Raw genomic sequence first — 23,174 nt, forward strand, 5'->3', positions numbered from 1 at the left:
ATGGAGGAGCCAGTAGTATATATCTGTTGATAGAGGAGCAGTATTATATAATCTGACAGATTGTGTATAATCTGTATGATATAGAGGAGCAGTATTATAATCAGGACAGATTGTGTATAATCTGTTGATGAGGAGCAGTAGATTATAATCTGACAGATTGTGTATAATCTGTTGATGGAGGAGCAGATAAATTTATAATCTGCTGATAGAGGAGCAGTATTATTATCTGACAGATTGTGTATAATCTGTTGATGGAGGAGCAGTATTATAATCTGCTCGATAGAGGAGCAGTATATATCTGACAGATTGTGTATAATCTGTTGATGGAGGAGCAGTATTATAATCTGTTGAGGAGCAGTATTATTATCTGTTGATAGAGGAGAAGTATTATTATCTGACAGATTGTGTATAATCTGTTGATGGAGGAGCAGTATTATAATCTGCTGATAGAGGAGCGTATTATTATGACAGATTGTGTATAATCTGTTGATGGAGGAGCAGTATTATAATCTGTGATGGGAGGAGCAGTATTATTATCTGTTGATAGAGGAGAAGTATTATCTGACAGATTGTGTATAATCTGCTGATGAGGAGCAGTATTATTATCTGACAGATTGTGTATAATCTGATGGAGGAGCAGTATTATAATCTGTTGATGGAGGAGCAGTATTATAATCTGTTGATAGAGGAGCAGTATTATAATCTGCTGATAGAGGAGCAGTATTATAATCTGCTGATAGAGGAGCAGTTATTATAATCTGACAGATTGTGATAATCTGTTGATAGAGGAGCAGTATTATAATCTGACAGATTGTGTATAATCTGTTGATAGAGGAGCAGTATTATAATCTGACAGATTGTGTATAATCTGTTGATAGAGGAGCAGTATATAATCTGTTGATGAGGAGCAGTATATAATCTACAGATTGTGATAATCTGTTGATAGAGAGCAGTATTATATCGACGATTGGTATAATCTGTTGATAGAGGAGCAGGATTATAATCTGCTGATAGAGGAGCAGTATTATAATCTGACAGATTGTGTATAATCTGTTGATAGAGAGAGCAGTATTATAATCTGACAGATTGTGGTGCGAGCGGTTTGCTTGGTTCTGGCCATGGCGCTAGATAGCTTCCTTCTTTCACAGTCAGAGTATAGCCTCCAAATGCCTATGTGAAGTTTATAAAGCCGGCAGCGGCGTCTGCTGATTGGACACCATCTACGCACCACCCTGATTGGCCCGTTGCGGAGGCCTCCTCCGCCGCCCATTGGACGGGAGGCTCGGCCTCTCCCTGCCTCCCCAAAATGCAACCCCCACCCTCCCTCCCTCGCCGGCCGACGCGCGCTTGGCTCTTTTGTTAGGGCCGACACTTTACGCGCATTAATAGCGGCCCACCGGCCCAACTCCAGAGTGCAATGCTATGGCTAACGAGGCCTAGTAGGTGTTATTGTTCATTCAACGCCTCATGTGGGCGGCCACTTGATACGGTGCCCTGTAAGTGGCATACAAAGGACACTTTGCGCTTTTGATGAGCTAGGTGGTTGGCTCTTAAAAGAGCCTTTTGGGGGGTTGAGTAGTCAAGTTGCAGCCGCAGTAGCGATTTTACTTGGCTTTGACGGCCTTCTCAGTCTTCTTGGGGAGCAGCACTGCCTGGATGTTGGGCAGCACACCACCCTGAGCGATGGTAACGCCGCCAAGCAGTTTGTTCAGCTCCTCGTCGTTACGGACGGCCAGCTGCAGGTGACGGGGGATGATACGAGTCTTCTTGTTGTCACGGGCAGCGTTGCCGGCCAACTCCAGGATCTCAGCAGTCAGGTACTCGAGCACTGCGGCCAGGTACACTGGTGCGCCAGCGCCCACACGCTCGGCGTAGTTGCCTTTGCGCAGCAGCCTGTGCACACGGCCCACGGGGAACTGGAGTCCTGCACGGGATGAACGATAGTTACCGGAGTGTAACTCCAGTTCTATGAGTGGAGCGGAGCCCCATAGGGGAGCTCTGCTCCTAGTGGTTTACCCCGCTGCCTAGGCAGCGAATAGCCTGAGAAAAAAATGATGCACACACCTGCAGCCAATAGGAGTACAGGTGTCCCTATATAAGGGGACGCTTCCCCTCAATCAACCTCCCGAAAAATTATCTTCAGCGAGACTGGGGGTCGGCAGGGCCTTAAGCCCTATGGGGCTCCGCTCCACTCATAGAACTGGAGTTACACTCCGGTAACTATCGTTCTACATCGTGGAGCTCCGCCCCATAGGGGAGCTCTGCTCCTAGTGGTTTAAGGCGGAGCGAAACGCTCCCAAAATGTACTCCCTGCCGAGCCAACAACTTTCCACTTAAGAAAAGGTCAGCTCAGCAATGGCTGCGACCAAATCCCACAGTACTGCAATTTATAGTGAACCACACTAAATTACAATGTACTGTGTCTTTGATCTAATCCGCTCACTCAGTCTAAAGGCAAAGCCAATGACTAGTGAGCAGATCATAGAATATGAGTCATACTAACTGCACCACAGATAGATGAACTCAACTCTATTGATATACCGATTGGTCTAATAGTACTGTAATACCCATTACAGAACTATATCCCTAATCCCTCTGCCCAACACAGTCATAGACTGGTGGGCAAGATATAACACATGACTCAACTGTGCCAATCAGCCAGGAGTCATGTCATGCAGTCCTTCTAATAAAGGAGAAAATACGGACCTGATGGAAACCCAGCCCATTAATCCAGTGTTTTCCCGCCTTAATTCTAGCCTTCACCTCAGCAAAACTGAGTACAGGCTGAATCTGTTTAGAAGACATGCTCACTGCTTTCTCAGTGTAACCCGCCACACTCAATGCATAGGCAGAGCCAATGATTCGTGGGCAGACGATAGAATTTGGGCCAACTATTCTGCCTCAGCAGATAGATGATGCCTCAATATTCTCTCCACTTTAGTGACCGGTCTAATAGTCAGGTAACACTAGGTTACAGTACTATTTCCCAGCACAATGACACACTGGTGGCAGTCTAGACATTCCCTGTTGTATTGACAGTGTCAAACAAAGGTCATGTTACACGTGTGTGTGTCTCTCTCTTCTGTCAAAAAGGAGCGGACCTAATGGGAACACATCTCATTAGTCCTGCACCCTTTCTTAACTCAAGTTCTGCCCTCAACTACGCTGAGTACAGAACGAGCTAGAGAGTTAGACGACACGTCCAACAGGTAGAATCGGATAAAAGGAGACGGTGACGACCACGACGCCGCTGCACAAATATCCTCTACCCCAGTTCCTCTGAAAAGTGCCGTAGACGCCGCTACTCCACGAGTGGAGTGGGCTCTTACGCCATGAGGCATTGGTCGCCCTGCCGCCTCATAAGCCGTCTCAATGCCTTCGCAAAGCCAATGAGACAGCCGCTGTTTTGAAAGTGGTCTACCCAGTGCGTTAGCACCGTGACACACAAACAACTGAGGTGATGACCTAATCATCGCCGTGCGCTGCACGTAGCACGCCAAGGCGCGCACCGGGCACAGGCGATGAAGTCTCTCCTCTCTCCGCTCCTCGTGAGGAGGGGGGGAGAAAGCCCATAGCTCAACGGTCTGCGACCTGTATGAGCTCTTAATAACCTTCGGCGTAAATGCCGGGTTAGGACGTAACACCGCTCTGCTCAAGTCGCCGTTTATGGCAAGGCAGTCGGGTCTCGTCGAAAGAGCACACAAATCACTGACACGCTTGGCTGTAGTCAAGGCAAGCAACAGTGCCGTCTTCAGAGACAACATCTTGAGGGGAATTTGATTCAATGGTTCGAACGGCGTCTCACAGAGCGCCTCGAGTACCAAAGTTAAATCCCACTGTGGTAGCGTGGCTCTAGCCATTGGCCTAAGCCGCCGCGTCCCCAATAGAAACCGTTTCACTAGAGGGTGACTGAAAACAGTGTCTCTGTCAAACCCCTCATGACAAGCTGAAATCGCTGCCGCGAACACTTTAATGGTGGCGGGTGAGCGCTGCTTGTCAAACATGAACTGTAGGAAAGAGAGCACACTCTCAACCTTACAGCACACGGGGTCCACATTCTCTGTGGCGCACCATTGTGAAAACATGTTCCATCTACTGGCATAAGTCCTGTATGTGGAACTGGCACGTGAGCCCTGTATGGTTCTGATTACCGAATCAGATAACCCACGGCGCTCTAACCTGTCCCTCTCAGGAGCCAGACCTTCAGTGGCTGGCCGATTAGAGGCAAATGCTCTATCATGCCTGCCGCCTGAGACATCGCGTCCTGTCGATGTGGAATTGGCCAAGATTGCGCAATCGACATTTGAATCATCTCCGCGTACCACGGAGCCCCTGGGCGGTCGGGGGCTATCAATATGATTGACAGCCCTCCTGTTCTCACACGGGCTAGCAGTGGGAGAATGCAGGACAGCGGTGGAAATGCGTACAGGAGAACCTCCGGCCACTGGTGCGCAAAAACGTCTATCCCTAGTGGCGGTTCGTCCTGGGCTCGTAGAGAAAACCATAGGGGACATTGCGCGTTCACACGTGACGCGAACAGGTCCACCTCGGCTCTCCCGAACCGTTCCCATATTTGGAGAACAACATCGGGGTGCAGTCGCCACTCGTCGTCTCGGGGACCCCCTCGAGACATGAGGTCTGCTCCGATATTCTGACAGCCTGGAATGTGCGCTGCTGTCAACGAGCGAAGGTGCTCGTGAGCCCACAGCCACAATTCCTCCGCCAACCGGTGGAGTGCAGGAGACCTGACTCCCCCTTGGCGATTTATATAGGCTACTGTCGTTCTGTTGTCTGACCAAACCAGCATGTCGTGTCCCCGTAGGGTGGACATGAAGTGGGTCAGAACCAGTAGAACCGTTTCCAATTCCAGGAGGTTGATGTGACGTCCCGATTGGGACCACACACCTCCGACTGCCCGAGCCTGACATGTCCCTCCCCATCCAGTCAGACAAGCGTCTGTGTACACTGGAATGTAGGATGACACCCTGCCTATTGTGACCCCTTGTGCCATTACGCACGGGTCTCTCCAATAGTCCAGGTCCGCTCTGAGCGAGAGGGGAACTGTCAACAACCGACGACGGTGCCTCACTGGGTCCAGTCGTAGTTGAGCAAACCATCGCTGTGTTTTGCGCATGTGCAAAAGTCCCAGCGGAACCACGGAGTGGGCAGACGACATGAGACCCAAAAGTGTCATGACGGAATGCGCCGTCACCATGTGATTCGGATAAAACCTTCTCAGGGCTAACAACAAGGCAGCCCGCCGAGGATCCGAAATTCGCGCCCTCATATTCACAGTGTCTATCTGTAATCCCAGATAGACAATCTGCTGACTGGGCCAAGGCGCACTCTTTTTCCAATTCACAGCGAACCCCAGACGCGTGAGGTGAATCACTGTCTGTGTCGTGTGTGTGATCGCCAGCTCTGCTGACGGGGCCAAAACCAGTAGGTCGTCTAGGTAGGCTAATAGCCTTATCCCCTGACGGCGCAACGGCTCCAATGCCGCCTCCACACATTTGGAAAACGTGCGAGGTGCCAGGGCGTACCCGAATGGCATTCTCGCATACTCGTACGCCACCCCTTGAAAGGCGAAACGCAGAAACTTCCTGTGACGCGGAAGTACCGGCACATGAAAGTATGCGTCCTTTAGATCTATGCTTACACAAAAGTCTCTGTTGTGAATACATTCCAGTAGACGTTTTGTCGTGAGCATTCGGAAAGGCCGTTTGGCTACGCTCTCGTTGAGAGTGCGTAAATCCAATATCGGCCTCACCCCCCCCGTCTTTTTTGGCACTAGGAAATAGGGCGAATATAGCCCGCTGTTCCTTTGCTCCTGGGGAACTACTGTGACCGCCTCCTTCGCCAAAAGTTCCGTAATCTCTTTCACAAGAGCGGCTACTTTCTCTGGCGTCTTCATCACCGTCTCCACCACACCCGAGAACGGGGGTGGAGTTTGATGGAATTGAATGGCATAACCCTTCTCCAGCGTCCGACTTAGCCAGGAGGAGAGGGTGCAGCTTCGCTGCCACTCCCAAAAGTGCTCTGAGAGCGGGAGAGCGCGAAGCTGTGGTACAGACAGTAGGAAGGACCTGTATTCCTCTATGGCCCAAGCCGCCGCTGTCTCCCAACACTGAAGTGGTGGGACAGCCCAAGGTGGGCCCCCTATGAAAGGGGGAGGGAACACTAGCGCGTTCTGTGAGAATCGGGGGCGCCGACACTTCGGTTATGCATGTAACCTTGTGGTTCCAGCCCTCCGTGAACTCAGCACGGGTCTGCGCTACACTAATTGAGGCGCTGGCCTGAATTAGTGCGCCGTCTCCCAATAGCGACTGTTTCAACGGCCCACTATGGGGTTGTGTACACAGGCTGCTATTAAAACTCCTTTCTACTTCACTCCTCAGAGTGTGTAGTGTTGGGTTTTTATGAGGTATAGCATGACGGCTCATTACGAGCGTCCGTCTTGCTTTCCCCTTTCCATTCCCACTCACGTCCCTCTGTGTGTACTCAGCTCCGCAATGGGCTGAGCTACACACAAAGTGGTGAGAGGAAGAGAGAGAGATAGAGCGAGGAGGAATCTGAGCGGTCTCAGTTTTGTTTTGGAAAAGAGGTTCTCTTGTGACAAAGTCAGATGGAACACATTCTTTATTAAACACAGACACAACTCCTCCATCCCTTTGCAGGGGTGGGGGGTGAACAGTGGGCGCCCTCACAAGAAGTGCAGCGCTCTCTCCCGTCCTCTCCCCCTCGTCCCGTCATGGCCGTCGCCTCTTCTGACTGCCTCTCGGCTGCCAGGGCGACGAAATAAACGGGGTCTCTCTCGTCGGTTTCACCGCCGCCTTCTCTGGTGCTGCCGGAGGGGCTGGGCCCGCTCTAGGTACTCCAGGTGCGGCTGCTCGACGGGCTCTCCGTCTGGCCGTAGACCCTGGTCTACTGGATACGGTGGAGCGATGGGGATCTTTCGTAGCTGTTCTAGAGCTTCCCGCCAAAGGCAGGTGTCTAGCCAGCTGCTTTCTCTCCTCCTCAAGCTTCCCAAAATGCGCCGTCGCATCAGTGACGGCGGCTCCAAAGAGACCGCTGTCAGAGATGGGGGCGTTCAATAGGGCGGCTTTGTCGGTCTCCTTCATAGCCGTCAAAGACAGCCAGAGGTGTCGTTCCATTACCACCGAAGTGGCCATAGATCTCCCCGCACATACAGCCGATGCCTGTGTGAGATGGAGAATGGCGCCGGAAATCTTCGACGCTTCCTCCATCTCCTCTCCCGACAGCCCCTCTCTACCCGTGGTCAGACGGGATAGAGAGGCTGCCAAGAGGGCAATATTATTCGCTGCTGCTACAGCCTGTGTACTAAGAACAAAGGACTTCTCAGCCAGCTGTGCTGTGAGACGGTCCTTAGTCGTTGGTAAAGTGGGTCTCTTGGCAGACGGCCAAGAGCTCGAACCTGGCACGAGGTACGCCGCTAGGGCGGCCTCGAGCTTAGGGATCTCTTGAGGCCGTTGTCTGTCAACGTTAGTGAATGGAATATACGCCTTCACCGGCGCTCTGGCCGTCAAAGGCGTTTCCCATGCACCCTCCACATACTTGGCGAGCGAGGGCATGGTCGGTGCCAAAAGTACCGCTGCCCGTCTTGGTCTGGAATAGGGGCCGCCCACCATTAAATCAACTTCCGAAACGGAGGGAATGGGGGGCAGTGTAATTTCCAGCCTGCTCGCAGCCCGCTCAATGAGCCCTGTAAAATCAGAGCGCAGAGAGGCTACTGCGTAGGAGGGGGCTGCTGAAAATTCAGAGCCCGTCTCATCCTCGCCTAAGGATGAGAAAATCACCTCTCTCTCCCTAGGGAGGGGGTTATTTTCAGCCTCGGTCGGTAGACTGGATTTATTCGGAGAATAATCCAGACACTTCCCAACATCCTCATCCTCTCTAGAGGCGCTGTCATCATGTGACGCCTCAGTGTCTGAGGCCATCATAGACAACACGTCCTCGAGAGGGAAATCCTCATTGAAGAATGCCCATCGCTGTTTCCTCTCCTTTAAAGAAAGGAGTGAACAGCTAGCGCATTCCGGAGGATTTGTGAGGCCGCCCCTAGCGTGCTTTGCACCTAAACACACAAAACAAAGTTCGTGCTGGTCCAAAGCCGCCATAGTGGAGCAGCGACACTGAGCTCTTAAAAGAGCTTTTGGGGGTGGAAAAGTGCTCATTGAAGGACGACGTCTACAACAGGATATCGACGACGGGTTCGTCCTGAGATTCTTCTCTTCTCTTCAAGGCTTCTTCAGTCCAGTCCTGTCGCTGAAGATAATGGGAGGCTGATTGAGGGGAAGCGTCCCCTTATATAGGGACACCTGTACTCCTATTGGCTGCAGGTGCGTGCATCATTTTTTTCTCAGGCTATTCGCTGCCTAGGCAGCGGGGTAAACCACTAGGAGCAGAGCTCCCCTATGGGGCGGAGCTCCACGATGTAGAACATGGAATGACATGCGCTTTTATGGAAAGAGGTGGGTGGCTCTTAAAAGAGCCTTTTGTGGTAACAACATGTGTCGAGTCGAACACCGTTTGGAATAGCTTTACTTCTTCTTGGGGGCTGCCTTCTTGGCCTTGGCTGCCTTGGGCTTGGCTGCTTTGGGCTTCGCTGCCTTGGTAGCCTTCTTGGGGCTCTTGGCCGCCTTCTTGGCCGCTGCGGCGGGCTTCTTCACCTTCTTTGGGCTCTTGGCGACCTTTTTGGGTGTAGCGGGCTTCTTGGCCTTCTTGGGGGACTTCTTTGCGGCCACGGCCTTCTTGGCTGCTACCTTCTTGGGCTTCTTCGCCGCGGCGGGCTTCTTGGCGGCCACCTTCTTTGCTTTGGGGGCCGCGGCTTTCTTGGCGGGCTTCTTCGCCTCGACGGCTTTCTTGTTGAGCTTGAAGGAGCCGGAGGCACCGGTGCCCTTGGTCTGGACCAGGGTGCCCTTGGTGACGAGGCTCTTGACGGCGATCTTGACGCGGGAGTTGTTCTTCTCCACGTCGTAGCCGCCTGCCGCCAGACTCTTCTTGAGCGCGGCCAGGGACACGCCGCTCCTCTCCTTGGATGCGGACACCGCCTTGACGATGAGCTCGCCTACGCTGGGTCCCGCTTTCTTGGCCTTGGCCGCTGCCTTCTTCTTGGGTGCCTTGGCCGGCGCGGCGGCGGCGGGTGCTGGTGCGACTTCTGCCATGGTCCGGTAAACACACACACTTACTGAACACTACGGTAGTCTGTGAGGAGGAGTACTTTGCTGTAGACGCTGCTCTGCGCTATTGAAGCTCCACACCGTGCAGGGGGCTGGCCTTAAACGCGACATGAGAACCATGTAGACTCAAGCCACCCAGCTCGGCTTCTCCGGGCTGGCCAAATTCTCTTTCACTTGTGTTTTCTGGTCGCCAATATCGGTCCAAAAGTCACCGACGGAGCCGTGTTTTTGGCCCAAAAGCGAACGGCCCAGCGAGCAGACTTGTCTCCGTTCAGAATAAAGTCATGTGGGCTGCAGAAGCCCCGTGCATTTTGTTGCGACTCGCTCAAAACCTCACCGTTCGACTGTCGGCTGGAGCTGTGCGCACTGCTTTTCCTGTGCTATTTGTCTCCTAAATGGCCTAAAAGTGCATCCGATTGCGAGCACCATTGATTGTGTAGTGAGCCGAGATGTCTGGCAAGGGAATCAGATGGTTTGGCGTCCCCTGATGTGGCCCTGGGTGTTTTAAAGGAGAGCTCTTTTGGGGACCTTAAAACACATGCACTTGTGAGGCCTGGCTGAGACTAGTGTTGTACTCCAACTTTCAACTACTATTCGTCATGTGTCCAGGACGCACACGATATACACTGTCCGACGACACCCTGTGTGTGTGTGTGATGTTGTATTAGTCCTTTTGTTGGATTTGGACACAGTGTCTTTTTTTTGGCCGATAGGAAGGGAGAGAGGTAGTCTCTCTCTCTCTGTCTGTCTACTAATCAATGTATCGCTTGACTCCGCAGCGTGACTCGACGGGTGCCGGTCTTTGTGTCTGTGGGTCTTGGTGTCTGGCAGGCCGGCCGGCGCTATGGAGGCTGGCGCCCCATGTGGGCCTGATATAGGGCTAGAGAGTAGAGTGTCTCTCTCTCTCTCTGTGTGTGTGTGTGTGTGTGTGTGTGTAGCTAGTGCATGCATGTGAGTCAGTGAGTGAGTGGAACAAGGCCTTTATAGATCAATATTTGTACAGCCCCCCCCCCCCCCCCCCCACCACCACTGTGGAATCCCACTCCCTTTGTCTACTGGCATGTGCACAATCATCATCTTTTCATTCATCAAAAAAAATACTCTTATTGCATAGACTTATTCCACAATAACAACTTCCCCCTCTACTCTGGTAGGCATGTTTCCCAGACACACATTCATTTGTGATGGATTTGCTTTTTTCACTGACGGGGTGGGTGGCTCTTAAAAGAGCCTTTGGGTTAGTACAGCACTCCAAAATGGGCTGTTTACTTGGAGCTGGTGTATTTGGTCACGGCCTTGGTGCCCTCGGACACAGCGTGCTTGGCCAGCTCTCCGGGGAGCAGCAGGCGCACAGCGGTCTGGATCTCCCTGGAGGTGATGGTGGAACGCTTGTTGTAGTGGGCCAGGCGAGAGGACTCTCCGGCGATACGCTCGAAGATGTCGTTCACGAACGAGTTCATGATTCCCATGGCCTTGGAGGAGATGCCAGTGTCGGGGTGGACCTGCTTCAGCACTTTGTACACGTAAATGGCGTAGCTCTCCTTCCTCGACTTTCGGCGCTTCTTGCCGCCTTTCCCTGCGGTCTTGGTGACGGCTTTCTTGGAGCCCTTCTTGGGCGCGGACTTTGCTGGCTCTGGCATGATGCTGATGCGTCGAATGATGGGCTGGACTGCGCTTTCCCCTCTTATGAAGAGGAAGCTAAGCAAATTCAGCGGCCGTGGACACGCCCCTGCTTTCTCATAGGCCCCTGCTTTCATTTGCCCAGTGGAGCCGAGCGCGCATAAGAGCCTTCCACTCAGAGGCTGCCTTCCCTAACAAAGACCTGTGCGCCCTACCTCCCCCAATTCCATAGCCTATGCTCTTTTACCGGTGGGGAAAATGTGTGTTTCAAAAGGGGGTTAATGCATATCCTACAACCGTTGCACCCCCCTTTTTGGACTTAGTAGGGCTTTCCCAGCCACTGTCGCCTTTAGGTTCTGAATCTGTCCTTCTGCCCCTGAACAGGCAGTTTAACCCACTGTTCCTATGCCGTCATTAAAAATTAAATCAATCAATTAAAGGGTGGGTGCCGTCGAAATACGACTGTTTCTACACTGTCACAATTGCGCCTGAACATAACAGTCCTGTCATCAACACTCCCTGTCCACTCGAGAGTGGCTCATGGTTTCCTAGAACTCTACAATCTTCCTACGACTATGGAATTGGCCCTTTTGAAGCGGATGTGGGTGGCTCTTAAAAGAGCCTTTGGTTTCAAGTCGGGATGTTTAGACGTTCCGAAAAGAGTGCGTTTAACCGCCGAAGCCGTACAGGGTGCGTCCCTGGCGTTTCAGAGCGTAGACCACGTCCATGGCGGTAACGGTCTTCCTCTTGGCGTGCTCGGTGTAGGTGACGGCGTCACGGATCACGTTCTCCAGGAACACCTTCAGCACACCGCGGGTCTCCTCGTAGATCAGGCCGGAGATACGCTTCACGCCACCACGGCGAGCCAGACGGCGGATAGCGGGCTTGGTGATTCCCTGGATATTATCGCGGAGAACCTTACGGTGACGCTTGGCGCCTCCTTTTCCGAGTCCCTTGCCGCCTTTGCCTCTTCCAGACATCGTGTGTTGTTCGCTAGTGGAGTTCAAGTGAATAAATGACGTATTCCGCAGTGCGTGGTGCTCTTATTATCTGCAGTTGGAGGACCTGATTGAAGCCAGTGGCACAGAAAGCGCGCGCTTTTGCCTGGCCTCTGTTGCAAAGGGAAGGAGGGGAGGAGCGATAGGGGTTCTGCCAAGAAGAAATGAAAGCAAGTCAAATATGTTGAACACAAGGCCAAACAGTGACAACTGGGTAATCCACTAGTACTCTATGTTCCACAGTAGTTGAATCAGCTGTGCCTCTCCAGGGCTACAACAGAAATGCCTACTGGTAGGCTACTCTACCCCTGGAGTTGGGAAACACTGATTTAGTAGAATTCAACCCACTGCAGTTTCCCCCCAATAGAGACAGGCCTAAACAAGTGGAATAGAGGTCCCAGTTAGAAAGGACAAACGAAGGTGACTCTTCCACACACGTAATAACAAGTACTAACACACCAAACCTTCATGCCATAATTGAGACACCTTCAAATCCAAACGGGGAAACAAAAACACATGGAATGCCATAAAGCCAAAGTGGCCCGTTAATGTCACCTCGTCAGTCATGTTGCTATTGAAGGCCGTGTAATATAACATCATTCTTCTTTTTTCTTCCCTACACAGGATCCGGCCTGACGGTCAGGGAGCCAAAAGGACACGAGGTGCCGATGGGAAGGGTGGTGATACCTCTGTAAGGTGAAACAGCAGTCAAACATTCCTCAGACACACACACACACACACACACACAATGAAGGGATAGTTTTCTATTTCATACAGAGGTGATAGGGATGTGCAAATATTGTATTGTACTTGTGTTCACTCACCAATAACAAAGCCTCTTATTATGGAATGACTGGATCATTTTTAGGCCAGATAGCACTATGGGAGCCAGATGGCCTCAGATGTTGCGTCAAATGACCGCCACAGAAATAGGGCTCATCTCAACAGGTCCTTTGAAAAGGGACACGTACTGGCAATTGAGCAATCGGTGCAGTTTATTCACATCTCAAATGTCACTAGCTTTCATCTTACTACTTATTGTTGCCATAATTGTCTCAGGCCTCGGTGTAGTTTAGATTGCCTTTTAGGAGAAGGAGTGACAAGCTTTCAACTAGGTGGGATACAGCTAGTGTCACAAAGTCACTTTGTCATAGCAAGTTAGGAGAAATAGGTTCAGGTTAGAAAAAGGGTTAGGCTTACCCTAAATCTCACTTCCCCTCGTAGTTGTACTCCGTGTACGCACAACCGACTTACAAGTCCTCACACAGAGAGCACACTTGAAGCGCAACTGCACTGTCTGGAAGACAGCGCCTGACTGAATTGGAATCCCTCAAATGGCACACTAACTGCATTCCGCTTTATGATGTCACAGTCAGGCCCTCGGAACACCGGTCCTCAACATTCTCAAACACCTTGGATACCGAAGGCAAACATTCTCCATTCACTCACATTCACAAATCAACCAGGGAGAAGGCTGCCAGGAATTGGATGGGGAAAAAAGCTCACCTCCTTCACAGAGCAACATCATAGGACTGGGAGCGAACGATACTCTGTCCGAGGACGTGCTCGGGGCCTTGTGTTCAACAGCAGGTTAGACTCTGTCACTTGTTCCCTTCAACTGCTTGCATTCCCCCTATTATCAACAGCTGTGTTCCTCTATAGGCTACACTGCAGATACTTCACGTGTAGAGTACAATAACAAATAACACAGGGCCTGTTACCACACCCTATAGGCTAGGAGTTTCACTTGGACCACAGTGACATCGGTAGTAAATAGGCTGCAGCGTAACTAACGGGAACATAAAGGGGAAATGGAAGGGGGGGACACACTGATTAAAACTCCTACCAACATACAATCTATCGTAATTAACATCTATTTGCCACATACACCCGTTTAGCAGATCTTATTGCAGGTGTAGGGAAATGCTTGTGTTACTAGCTCCGACAGCACAGTCATGTCTAACAATATACCCACATTGAACAAAAGGAATGGAATTACAATACATCAATATATGGACGAGCAATGTCAGACCGGCATAGACTAACATACCTTAGAATACATTTCTGTATATCCATATGACATGAGCCATGCAGGTTAGACTGTGTCACTTGTTCCCTTCAACTGCTTGCATTCCCCCTATTATCAACAGCTGTGTTCCTCTATAGGCTACACTACACAGATACTTCACGTGTAGAGTACAATAACAAATAACACAGGGCCTGTTACCACACCCTATAGGGCCGGAGTTTCACTTGGACCACAGTCACATCGGTAGTAAATAGCCTGCAGCGTAACTGACGGGGACATAAAGGGGAAATGGAAGGGGGGGGGGGGGGGGGGGGGGACGACGACACAGCACAGTCATGTCTAACAAGTAAGATCTAACCATGTGCCAGGATTCCACACAATACACCCAAATCTAACAAAAGGGATGGAATGAGAATACATCGATATATGGACGAGCAATGTCAGAGCGGCATAGACTAACATACCTAAGAATAGAATACTGTATATCCATATGACACGAGTCATGCAAACTAGCACCGCATGATGAAAGTGACCGGTGTTCCATTAATCAAGCGCCCAGTGATTTGGAACACAAACACACACCTCACCACGTTGCAAGACAGGAATGAAGACGTGATTTAGGTCGAGATGCAATGTTGACACCCTATGCTTCCTTTAGGAGCTCAAAGGAATAGGTCAACCCATATAGATAGGGAGGCATTGACCAGAAGTCATGTTGCCAACACTGCCCTTCAATTCATTCACGCCTAGAAGGAATACATACGTCTGCTCGTCATTCAAGCCACATAGGGAGGGATCTTGGCACCACCTGCTGGATCAGAAGTGCTACTCGCAATGGCACACAGAGAGAGCATTTATCCCTCAACCTGATGCAATTTGCACAAGTATGTGGTCCAAAAAAAACCACTAACTACAACAGATCATCAAATAGGCAGAGTTTCCAAAAGTCCAAACACATGTTCATGTAGAGTACCTCCAAATGTAGATTGGAAGAAATGAAATATAACATGTTCTCCTAGGTCACGTGAGCATTGCATTGTGGAAAAGTATGACTTTAGAAGAGCATGTCTTGAAATGTGAAGCGTTTATTTGGAGATGAATCACAGAATAGGTTTGGTGAAAAAGTAACTGTACGTCACTCATTTGACTGCTCTTAAATCATATTCACTTGCACATTTTCTGCTGCTTTATCTCCTGCAGATATGGAACACAACGTTCATGTGAATGTATGTTTCTCAAGTGTCAAATGAGGGTAAGTTACATAGTACTGCTTTATTAAAAAAGGATTGCTACTTTTCTCTCTAGCCTAGTGCACTCTTTATCTGTAGGCAGCTCCCATTATATCATATAGCCTATAGCACAACTTTTTCTCCACGACTACATTTTACACCAATGCACCCCGAGAAAGGTTTTGTTGCAGTGACCAGGGAAAGTGTATTGGAAAAAACGTGGGCGATTCTGTCACCAATGTCGGATGAGGGGTGTATTGAACTGTGCCTATAACATGTCGCAAATCCCTCCAACGGGAAATAGGCCTTTTCAGCACCACGGCGCTCCGCTATTACCTGTCTCGTGAGTGCTGAATACAGCAACGCATGCGCATAGATGTCCTGTCTGCTTCCTGATTTGGCTAAAGGTTCGCCTCCACTTTTTGCCTGTGCCATGCGTCTGACTATAGTAGATTATCCCTTTGGATTGATGCCTTTGCATTCAACGGGTTATGCCGTTTTCCCACCTCTTTTGACCGGCGTTCTTTATAGGCCCATCACTTTTAGCTGTGTGATTTCGGCATTTAACCGGCAGCCTGTATTTAGGGCCTTTACTGTGTCTTATCATTTGTTTCGATTGCTGAGCAAATCTTCTTGCGCGTAGGTGATTTAGCTACACTGTTAAAAAAAATAAAAAATAAAAAAATGTGTCAGCCCAACAACCACAAAAAACAACTAACAAATAGACTCATTCAAGTATGCTCTACATCGGTGCACTCAACATTGACATACATTCGAAACAAAGAACACATGAAGACTAAATCTCACTTCAGAAGTCGACTTCTAATCTATGCACTTCTGAGGCAGTCAATTCCTTATTAAGTCTATGCAGCTGGTGATTGCAATTATGTAATTGGTCAACTAATAATACGACTAATCATTGCAGCCGCTTGTGCCCTGTTTCATAACAGCTGTTTTGCAAGCCCTTGATGATTACATCTTTGCTGTCCCGATAGCTTTTCTCTTAAGGGATCTCCGATGTAGTCTAAAGGAGGAACAATGGGTACGTAATAGGATTATCATTTTTGGGTCAATACCTTAGTCAGTCGCATGAATTATGGGGTGCACATGTTTAGGGCCTTTTTTTCAACGGTCACATGGCACAGAAATTATGGAATGGGGATTTTCCACTAAGTCATTGACACAATCTAGCATGTTACATTCCAACAGCTATTGGATTCGAAAAAGCACCACCCACGCGTACAACTTGGGGACCCGAGGACCGAGTTTGGGAAACGCTGGCCTGAAGATCAAATACCACTACGATGTTGGCACTAGCCGTGTTTAACCACTAGATGGCCTCCGTGCTCCACGGTAAAGTTTTCCCCTCTGCACGAGTCTCTCAGCAGCACTGCAATACGGGACTTTCATCAAAGTCTGGTGGCATGCTATGTGTTTCCTAGCTACAAAGTTACCATTTTTTGCCACATGTCATTACTTTCACTCATTACTGCTAGTGTATTTTCCCCTCCTTTCTAAAACTTTTGGACTCTTCTACTCTAGGCATACATACATGTGGTCACATCACTCTCTCTTTTAGCAGATCATATCGAAGCTACAATTACGCAAGGGAAAACGTGCAATACGTCACCTTTATTTAACTAGGTACGTCAGTTTTAAGAACCAACGCTTATTTGCAGTCACGGCCGGTTGTGATACAGGCGGGAATCGAACCACGGTCTGTAAGTCGACAACATACATGCTGGGAAATGGAACAATTGTGCCTTTTTGACAGAAAGATGGAGGTGGCTCTTAAAAGAGCCTTTGGGGGATTTTGGTGATCAGGTCATCGTTTAAGCGCGCTCTCCGCGAATACGACGGGCCAGCTGGATGTCCTTGGGCATGATGGTCACCCTCTTGGCGTGGATGGCGCACAGATTGGTGTCCTCGAACAGGCCGACCAGGTAAGCCTCGCTAGCCTCCTGCAGGGCCATCACGGCGGAACTCTGGAAGCGCAGGTCGGTCTTGAAGTCCTGGGCAATTTCTCTCACCAGGCGCTGGAAGGGCAGTTTGCGGATCAGCAGCTCAGTGGACTTCTGGTAACGACGGATCTCTCGCAGAGCCACGGTGCCGGGCCTGTAACGGTGAGGCTTCTTCACGCCGCCGGTGGCCGGGGCGCTCTTGCGCGCAGCCTTGGTGGCGAGCTGCTTCCTGGGTGCTTTGCCACCGGTGGATTTGCGAGCGGTTTGCTTGGTTCTGGCCATGGCGCTAGCTAGCTTCCTTCTTTCACAGTCAGAGTATAGCCTCCAAATGCCTATGTGAAGTTTATAAAGGCGGCAGCGGCGTCTGCTGATTGGACACCATCTACGCACCACCCTGATTGGCCCGTTGCGGAGGCCTCCTCCGCCGCCCATTGGACGGGAGGCTCGGCCTCTCCCTGCCTCCCCAAAATGCAACCCTCACCCTCCCTCGCCGACGCGCGCTTGGCTCTTTTGTTAGGGCCGACACTTTACGCGCATTAATAGCGGCCCACCGGCCCAGCTCCAGAGTGCAATGCTATGGCTAACGAGGCCTAGTAGGCCGTTTATTGTTCATTCAACGCCTCATGTGGGCGGCCACTTGATACGGTGCCCTGTAAGTGGCATACAAAGGACACTTTGCGCTTTTGATGAGCTAGGTGGTTGGCTCTTAAAAGAGCCTTTTGGGGGGTTAAGTAGTCAAGTTGCAGCCGCAGTAGGGATTTTACTTGGCTTTGACGGCCTTCTCAGTCTTCTTGGGGAGCAGCACTGCCTGGATGTTGGGCAGCACACCACCCTGAGCGATGGTCACGCCGCCAAGCAGTTTGTTCAGCTCCTCGTCGTTACGGACGGCCAGCTGCAGGTGACGGGGGATGATACGAGTCTTCTTGTTGTCACGGGCAGCGTTGCCGGCCAACTCCAGGATCTCAGCAGTCAGGTACTCGAGCACTGCGGCCAGGTACACTGGTGCGCCAGCGCCCACACGCTCGGCGTAGTTGCCTTTGCGCAGCAGCCTGTGCACACGGCCCACGGGGAACTGGAGTCCTGCACGGGATGAACGTGTCTTCGCCTTCGCCCTGGCCTTTCCTCCGGTTTTGCCTCTTCCGCTCATATTGCTAGCTTCAGTATGTCACAGAAAGTCTGAATGAGCCGCTGGCCACCTCGAGAGCCTTACTTATACCTCGCCACAAGAGGCACCGATTGGCCACCGGGCCGGTGTGGCCTTATCCAATTGGAGTGAGGGACAGACAGACTGTCAGCCCTAAGCCCGCCCTCACCCACCCACCCACCCACACACACGCAGGCAGGCAGGCAGGCAGCTGAGTGAGAAGGGCTAGGCTACTCTGTTTCCCTCCGAATATGTGACAAATCAAATCAGTCAAATCATCCAAATGGGAAACACATACGCTATACTATTAACATGGTTCGGATGATGATTAACACATCACAGCAGCCTGCCTCCTCTCCAATTGGAATTATTAATGCCAAATCTAACACTTCACAACAGTTGCACGCCATTTTGCCACTCGATGATGATTATTATTATTATTATATGCCTCTCCCTATCTCTCTCTCCGGGCAGCACACACCCAGAGTGGGAAAATGTGGCGCCTAAAAGTAGCCTGGTGTGCTTGTCATCATTTCATTGTTTTTGCACGACAGGTAGAACATGGAATGACATGCGCTTTTATGGAAAGAGGTGGGTGGCTCTTAAAAGAGCCTTTTGTGGTAACAACATGTGTCGAGTCGAACACCGTTTGGAATAGCTTTACTTCTTCTTGGGGGCTGCCTTCTTGGCCTTGGCTGCCTTGGGCTTGGCTGCTTTGGGCTTCGCTGCCTTGGTAGCCTTCTTGGGGCTCTTGGCCGCCTTCTTGGCCGCTGCGGCGGGCTTCTTCACCTTCTTTGGGCTCTTGGCGACCTTTTTGGGTGTAGCGGGCTTCTTGGCCTTCTTGGGGGACTTCTTTGCGACGACGGCCTTCTTGGCTGCTACCTTCTTGGGCTTCTTCGCCGCGGCGGGCTTCTTGGCGGCCACCTTCTTTGCTTTGGGGGCCGCGGCTTTCTTGGCGGGCTTCTTCGCCTCGACGGCTTTCTTGTTGAGCTTGAAGGAGCCGGAGGCACCGGTGCCCTTGGTCTGGACCAGGGTGCCCTTGGTGACGAGGCTCTTGACGGCGATCTTGACGCGGGAGTTGTTCTTCTCCACGTCGTAGCCGCCTGCCGCCAGACTCTTCTTGAGCGCGGCCAGGGACACGCCGCTCCTCTCCTTGGATGCGGACACCGCCTTGACGATGAGCTCGCCTACGCTGGGTCCCGCTTTCTTGGCCTTGGCCGCTGCCTTCTTCTTGGGTGCCTTGGCCGGCGCGGCGGCGGCGGGTGCTGGTGCGACTTCTGCCATGGTCCGGTAAACACACACACTTACTGAACACTACGGTAGTCTGTGAGGAGGAGTACTTTGCTGTAGACGCTGCTCTGCGCTATTGAAGCTCCACACCGTGCAGGGGGCTGGCCTTAAACGCGACATGAGAACCATGTAGACTCAAGCCACCCAGCTCGGCTTCTCCGGGCTGGCCAAATTCTCTTTCACTTGTGTTTTCTGGTCGCCAATATCGGTCCAAAAGTTACCGACGGAGCCGTGTTTTTGGCCCAAAAGCGAACGGCCCAGCGAGCAGACTTGTCTCCGTTCAGAATAAAGTCATGTGGGCTGCAGAAGCCCCGTGCATTTTGTTGCGACTCGCTCAAAACCTCACCGTTCGACTGTCGGCTGGAGCTGTGCGCACTGCTTTTCCTGTGCTATTTGTCTCCTAAATGGCCTAAAAGTGCATCCGATTGCGAGCACCATTGATTGTGTAGTGAGCCGAGATGTCTGGCAAGGGAATCAGATGGTTTGCCGTCCCCTGATGTGGCCCTGGGTGTTTTAACCCTCCCGTTGTCTCGGCGGGTCAGAGTGACCCCGGGCAGTTCCGAGTTGATTGCCCGTGTCTGTGTGTGGGTCAGAGTGACCCTGGCAGCGTTAGCAAGGTGTATGTTGTAACCCTCCTACCCCTGTGTGAGCCGGGTCATAGTGACCCAACACTACCACCTGCTGGATACTAGTCAAAGGTCCTGCCCCAAAATTGACACGCGCCACAATCCGGGCAAGGGCCCTGTGTGAATACGGCCCTCTGTCCCCCAAACGGGCCCTTGGGCCCCGTGTGAGTTTGGATATTGATTCTAAAAACGCCCCCCTCCAAACTACCTTCCCTTGGTTGTGGATATTGTGCCTTTTGGGTATGGCTGTTGTTACACAACCTTCCCCTTGCCTCGGCGGGTCAGAGTGACCCCCGGCCAGCGTTACGAGTTGATTCCCAGTGTCTGTGTGGGTTAGAGAGACCCTGGCAGCGTTAGCAAGTATGTTTGTTGTAACCCTCCTACCCCTGTCTGGGCCGGGTCATAGTGACCCGGGCCCTGTTGTAGGCCCTGTGTTATGAGTTGTTCCCCTCTGTCCCGGGGGCTTGGGTCAGAGTGACCCTGGCAGCGTTAGCAAGGTGTATGTTGTAACCCTCCTACCCCTGTCTGGGCTGGGTCAGAGTGACCCCGGCCCTGTGTTAGGAGTTGTTCCCCTCTGTCTGGGCCGGGTCAGAGTGACCCCGGCAGGGACCAGTTGTCCCCAACAACTCAGTGCACGACCTCGGTGCTATCACACGGGGAGGCCAGCCGAGCGTCCCGGATGGGACCGAAGGGCCCGAAGGAGCAGGCAGGGCAGACCACGCGCCTCGTCCATTCGCGTGCCTCGTCCCATTCACGTGGCCACCGTAAGCAGGGCGTAGAGAGGCTACTAATATTGTCAGGAAGAAGAAGAAGATGAGGACGACGACGAGGAGGAATACGACCCCGCCGAGCGTGAGCCCTCCGCCTACGACAGTAAGCCTGTGGGACGCCGAGAGCGGCAGGACCGTGTTTCGCGCCACCATGCCGCTCAAGGTGTTTCACAAGTACTCGAGGCTGCTGCGATTCGACGACCGCCAGTCGAGACCCGCGAGACTCGCCACCGACAGACTGGCGGCCGTAAGAGAGGTGTGGGACCTGTGGGAGGAGCGGCTGCAGGCCCTCTACAACCCGGGGCCCGAAGTGGCGGTGGACGAACAACTGGTCCCGTTCAGAGGTACCGTCTATGTATCTGTGTATGTACGTGTAGCATAGAGAGCGGTAGCAGTCAATGTATCTGTGTATGTACGTGTAGCATAGAGAGCGGTAGCAGTCTATGTATCTGTGTATGTACGTGTAGCATAGAGAGCACGGGCAGTAGTAGCAATCGGCAGTAGTAGCAATCGGCAGTAGCACGGGCGGCGGCGGCTGCGTGTAACGTAAACGCAGTGCGCCCCGATGGTGAGCCGGTAACGATGACGCTGCTAATCTCCTCTCCTCTCCCTCCCCTCTCCCCGCCGAAAGGACGCTGTCCTTTCCGACAGTACATTCCCAGCAAGCCGGCCAAATACGGCATCAAATCGTGGGTGGCCTGCGACGCCAAGTAGAAAACACTCTCTAGTTTCTAAAACCGTTTGAATTATTTCTCTGAGTGAAACAGAACTCCTTCTGCAGCACTTTTCCTGTCAGGGAGTGAGATTTCATAAATCCATGTCCCTGTTCTGAGATCAGTTTATAAGTCCCCATGCAAGCTATGAGGGTACATGCACTGCATACGCCTTCCTCTAGATGTCAGTAAGCGGTGAGACTTTGAATGGAGTCGATTGCGCAATCTGGGAACTTATATTAGACGTGGAACCGGAAGTACCGTTCTTTTCAACAGTGCGCTTGGCGCATGAAGACATCAGAATGGCGTCCTGCAAACGCTTTCGTTTTAGTATTTCTATATCTCCAGTCATGTTTGTATTCGTTATAGGTGTTAAGAGAAAAGCTATCGGGACAGCAGGAATCAAAAGATGTAATCATCAAGGGCTTGCAAAACAGCTGTTATGAAACAGGACACAAGCGGCTGCAATGATTAGTCCTATTGCACGTTAGTTGACCAATTACATAATTGCAAATCACCAGTGCTGCATTGCTGCATAGACTTCATAAGGAAGTAACTGCCTCAGAAGTGCATAGATTAGAAGTCGACTTCTGAAGTGAGATTTAGTGTTCTTTGTTGTGTTCTTCATGTGTTCTTTGTTTCGAATGTATGTCAATGTTGAGTGCACCGATGTAGAGCATACTTGAATGAGTCTATTTGTTAGTTGGTTTTTGTGTTGTTTTTTTTTACAGTGTAGCTAAATCACCTAAGCGCAAGAAGATTTGCTCAGCAATCGAAACAAATGATAAGACACAGTAAAGGCCCTAAATACAGGCTGCCGGTTAAATGCCGAAATCACACAGCTAAAGTGATGGGCCTATAAAGCACCCGGCGAATACAAAGAACGCCGGTCAAAAGAGGTGGGAAAACGACATAGCCCGTTGAATGCAAAGGCATCAATCCAAAGGGATAATCTACTATAGTCAGACGCATGGCACAGGCAAAAAGTGGAGGCGAACCTTTAGCCAAATCAGGAAGCAGACAGGACATCTCTGCGCATGCGTTGCTGTATTCAGCACTCACGAGACAGATAATAGCGGAGCTCCGTGGTGCTGAAAAGGACATTTGCCAAGACCTATTTCCCGTTGGAGTGATTTGTGACATGCTATAGGCACAGTTCAGTACAGCCCTCATCCAACATTGGAGACAGAATCGGCCACGTTTTTTCCCACACACTTTCCCTGGTCACTGCAACAAAACCTTTCTCGGGGTGCATTGGTGTAAGATGTAGTCGTGGAGAAAAAGTTGTCCTATAGGCTATATGATATAATGGCATGTGGACCTTTTTTGCAGCTGCCTACAGATAAAGAGTGCACTAGGCTAGAGAGAAAAGTAGCAATCCTTTTTTAATAAAGCAGTACTATGTAACTTACCCTCATTTGACACTTGACAAACATACATTCACATGAACGTTGTATTCCATATCTGCAGGAGATAAAGCAGCAGAAAATGTGCAAGTGAATATGATTTAAGAGCAGTCAAATGAAGTCACAGTGACGTACAGTTACTTTTTCACCAAACCTATTCTGTGATTCATCTACAAATGCACGCTTCACAT

General features: G+C 51.0%; 7 protein-coding genes across 7 annotated transcripts; all 7 read right to left on the reverse strand.

Moving 5' to 3' along the window:
* Positions 1–1,604: 1,604 nt before the first annotated feature.
* LOC120023348 (histone H2A, sperm-like) lies at positions 1,605–4,258 on the reverse strand. Its single transcript, XM_038967362.1, has 2 exons — positions 4,180–4,258; positions 1,605–1,966 (listed from the first exon to the last, which is right to left on the reverse strand). The coding sequence occupies exons 1-2, from the start codon at positions 4,256–4,258 to the stop codon at positions 1,605–1,607; spliced, it is 441 nt and encodes a 146-aa protein (XP_038823290.1).
* A 4,268-nt stretch (positions 4,259–8,526) lies between these two features.
* Positions 8,527–9,239, reverse strand: LOC120017932 (histone H1). The gene has a single exon (XM_038960892.1). It carries the CDS (start codon positions 9,180–9,182, stop codon positions 8,559–8,561), a length of 624 nt encoding a protein of 207 aa, XP_038816820.1. The 5' UTR covers positions 9,183–9,239; the 3' UTR covers positions 8,527–8,558.
* A 1,021-nt stretch (positions 9,240–10,260) lies between these two features.
* Positions 10,261–10,838, reverse strand: LOC120027990 (histone H2B). The gene has a single exon (XM_038973094.1). It carries the CDS (start codon positions 10,835–10,837, stop codon positions 10,463–10,465), a length of 375 nt encoding a protein of 124 aa, XP_038829022.1. The 5' UTR covers position 10,838; the 3' UTR covers positions 10,261–10,462.
* A 612-nt stretch (positions 10,839–11,450) lies between these two features.
* LOC120018068 (histone H4) lies at positions 11,451–11,806 on the reverse strand. The gene has a single exon (XM_038961035.1). The coding sequence runs from the start codon at positions 11,795–11,797 to the stop codon at positions 11,486–11,488; it is 312 nt and encodes a 103-aa protein (XP_038816963.1). The 5' UTR covers positions 11,798–11,806; the 3' UTR covers positions 11,451–11,485.
* Positions 11,807–16,696: 4,890 nt separating this feature from the next.
* LOC120017972 (histone H3) lies at positions 16,697–17,334 on the reverse strand. Its single transcript, XM_038960935.1, has one exon. The coding sequence runs from the start codon at positions 17,314–17,316 to the stop codon at positions 16,906–16,908; it is 411 nt and encodes a 136-aa protein (XP_038816863.1). The 5' UTR covers positions 17,317–17,334; the 3' UTR covers positions 16,697–16,905.
* A 338-nt stretch (positions 17,335–17,672) lies between these two features.
* Positions 17,673–18,192, reverse strand: LOC120018007 (histone H2A). The gene has a single exon (XM_038960956.1). It carries the CDS (start codon positions 18,179–18,181, stop codon positions 17,795–17,797), a length of 387 nt encoding a protein of 128 aa, XP_038816884.1. The 5' UTR covers positions 18,182–18,192; the 3' UTR covers positions 17,673–17,794.
* Positions 18,193–18,806: 614 nt separating this feature from the next.
* On the reverse strand, positions 18,807–19,519 carry LOC120017961 (histone H1-like). The gene has a single exon (XM_038960925.1). It carries the CDS (start codon positions 19,460–19,462, stop codon positions 18,839–18,841), a length of 624 nt encoding a protein of 207 aa, XP_038816853.1. The 5' UTR covers positions 19,463–19,519; the 3' UTR covers positions 18,807–18,838.
* Positions 19,520–23,174: the final 3,655 nt, after the last annotated feature.

This window comes from Salvelinus namaycush, chromosome 2 (genome assembly GCF_016432855.1).
Source record: "Salvelinus namaycush isolate Seneca chromosome 2, SaNama_1.0, whole genome shotgun sequence".
NCBI classification, from domain to species: Eukaryota; Metazoa; Chordata; class Actinopteri; order Salmoniformes; family Salmonidae; genus Salvelinus; species Salvelinus namaycush.

Coding starts and splice junctions, on each gene's coding strand:
- LOC120023348 (XM_038967362.1), bottom strand. CDS start 4,258: ATGTCTCAGGCGGCAGGCATGATAGAGCATTTGCCTCTAATCGGCCAG. Junction 1,967..4,179: donor CTGGCTCCTGAGAGGGACAG/GTTAGAGCGCCG, acceptor CTCCACTCATAG/AACTGGAGTTACACTCCGGT.
- LOC120017961 (XM_038960925.1), bottom strand. CDS start 19,462: ATGGCAGAAGTCGCACCAGCACCCGCCGCCGCCGCGCCGGCCAAGGCA.
- LOC120018068 (XM_038961035.1), bottom strand. CDS start 11,797: ATGTCTGGAAGAGGCAAAGGCGGCAAGGGACTCGGAAAAGGAGGCGCC.
- LOC120017932 (XM_038960892.1), bottom strand. CDS start 9,182: ATGGCAGAAGTCGCACCAGCACCCGCCGCCGCCGCGCCGGCCAAGGCA.
- LOC120017972 (XM_038960935.1), bottom strand. CDS start 17,316: ATGGCCAGAACCAAGCAAACCGCTCGCAAATCCACCGGTGGCAAAGCA.
- LOC120027990 (XM_038973094.1), bottom strand. CDS start 10,837: ATGCCAGAGCCAGCAAAGTCCGCGCCCAAGAAGGGCTCCAAGAAAGCC.
- LOC120018007 (XM_038960956.1), bottom strand. CDS start 18,181: ATGAGCGGAAGAGGCAAAACCGGAGGAAAGGCCAGGGCGAAGGCGAAG.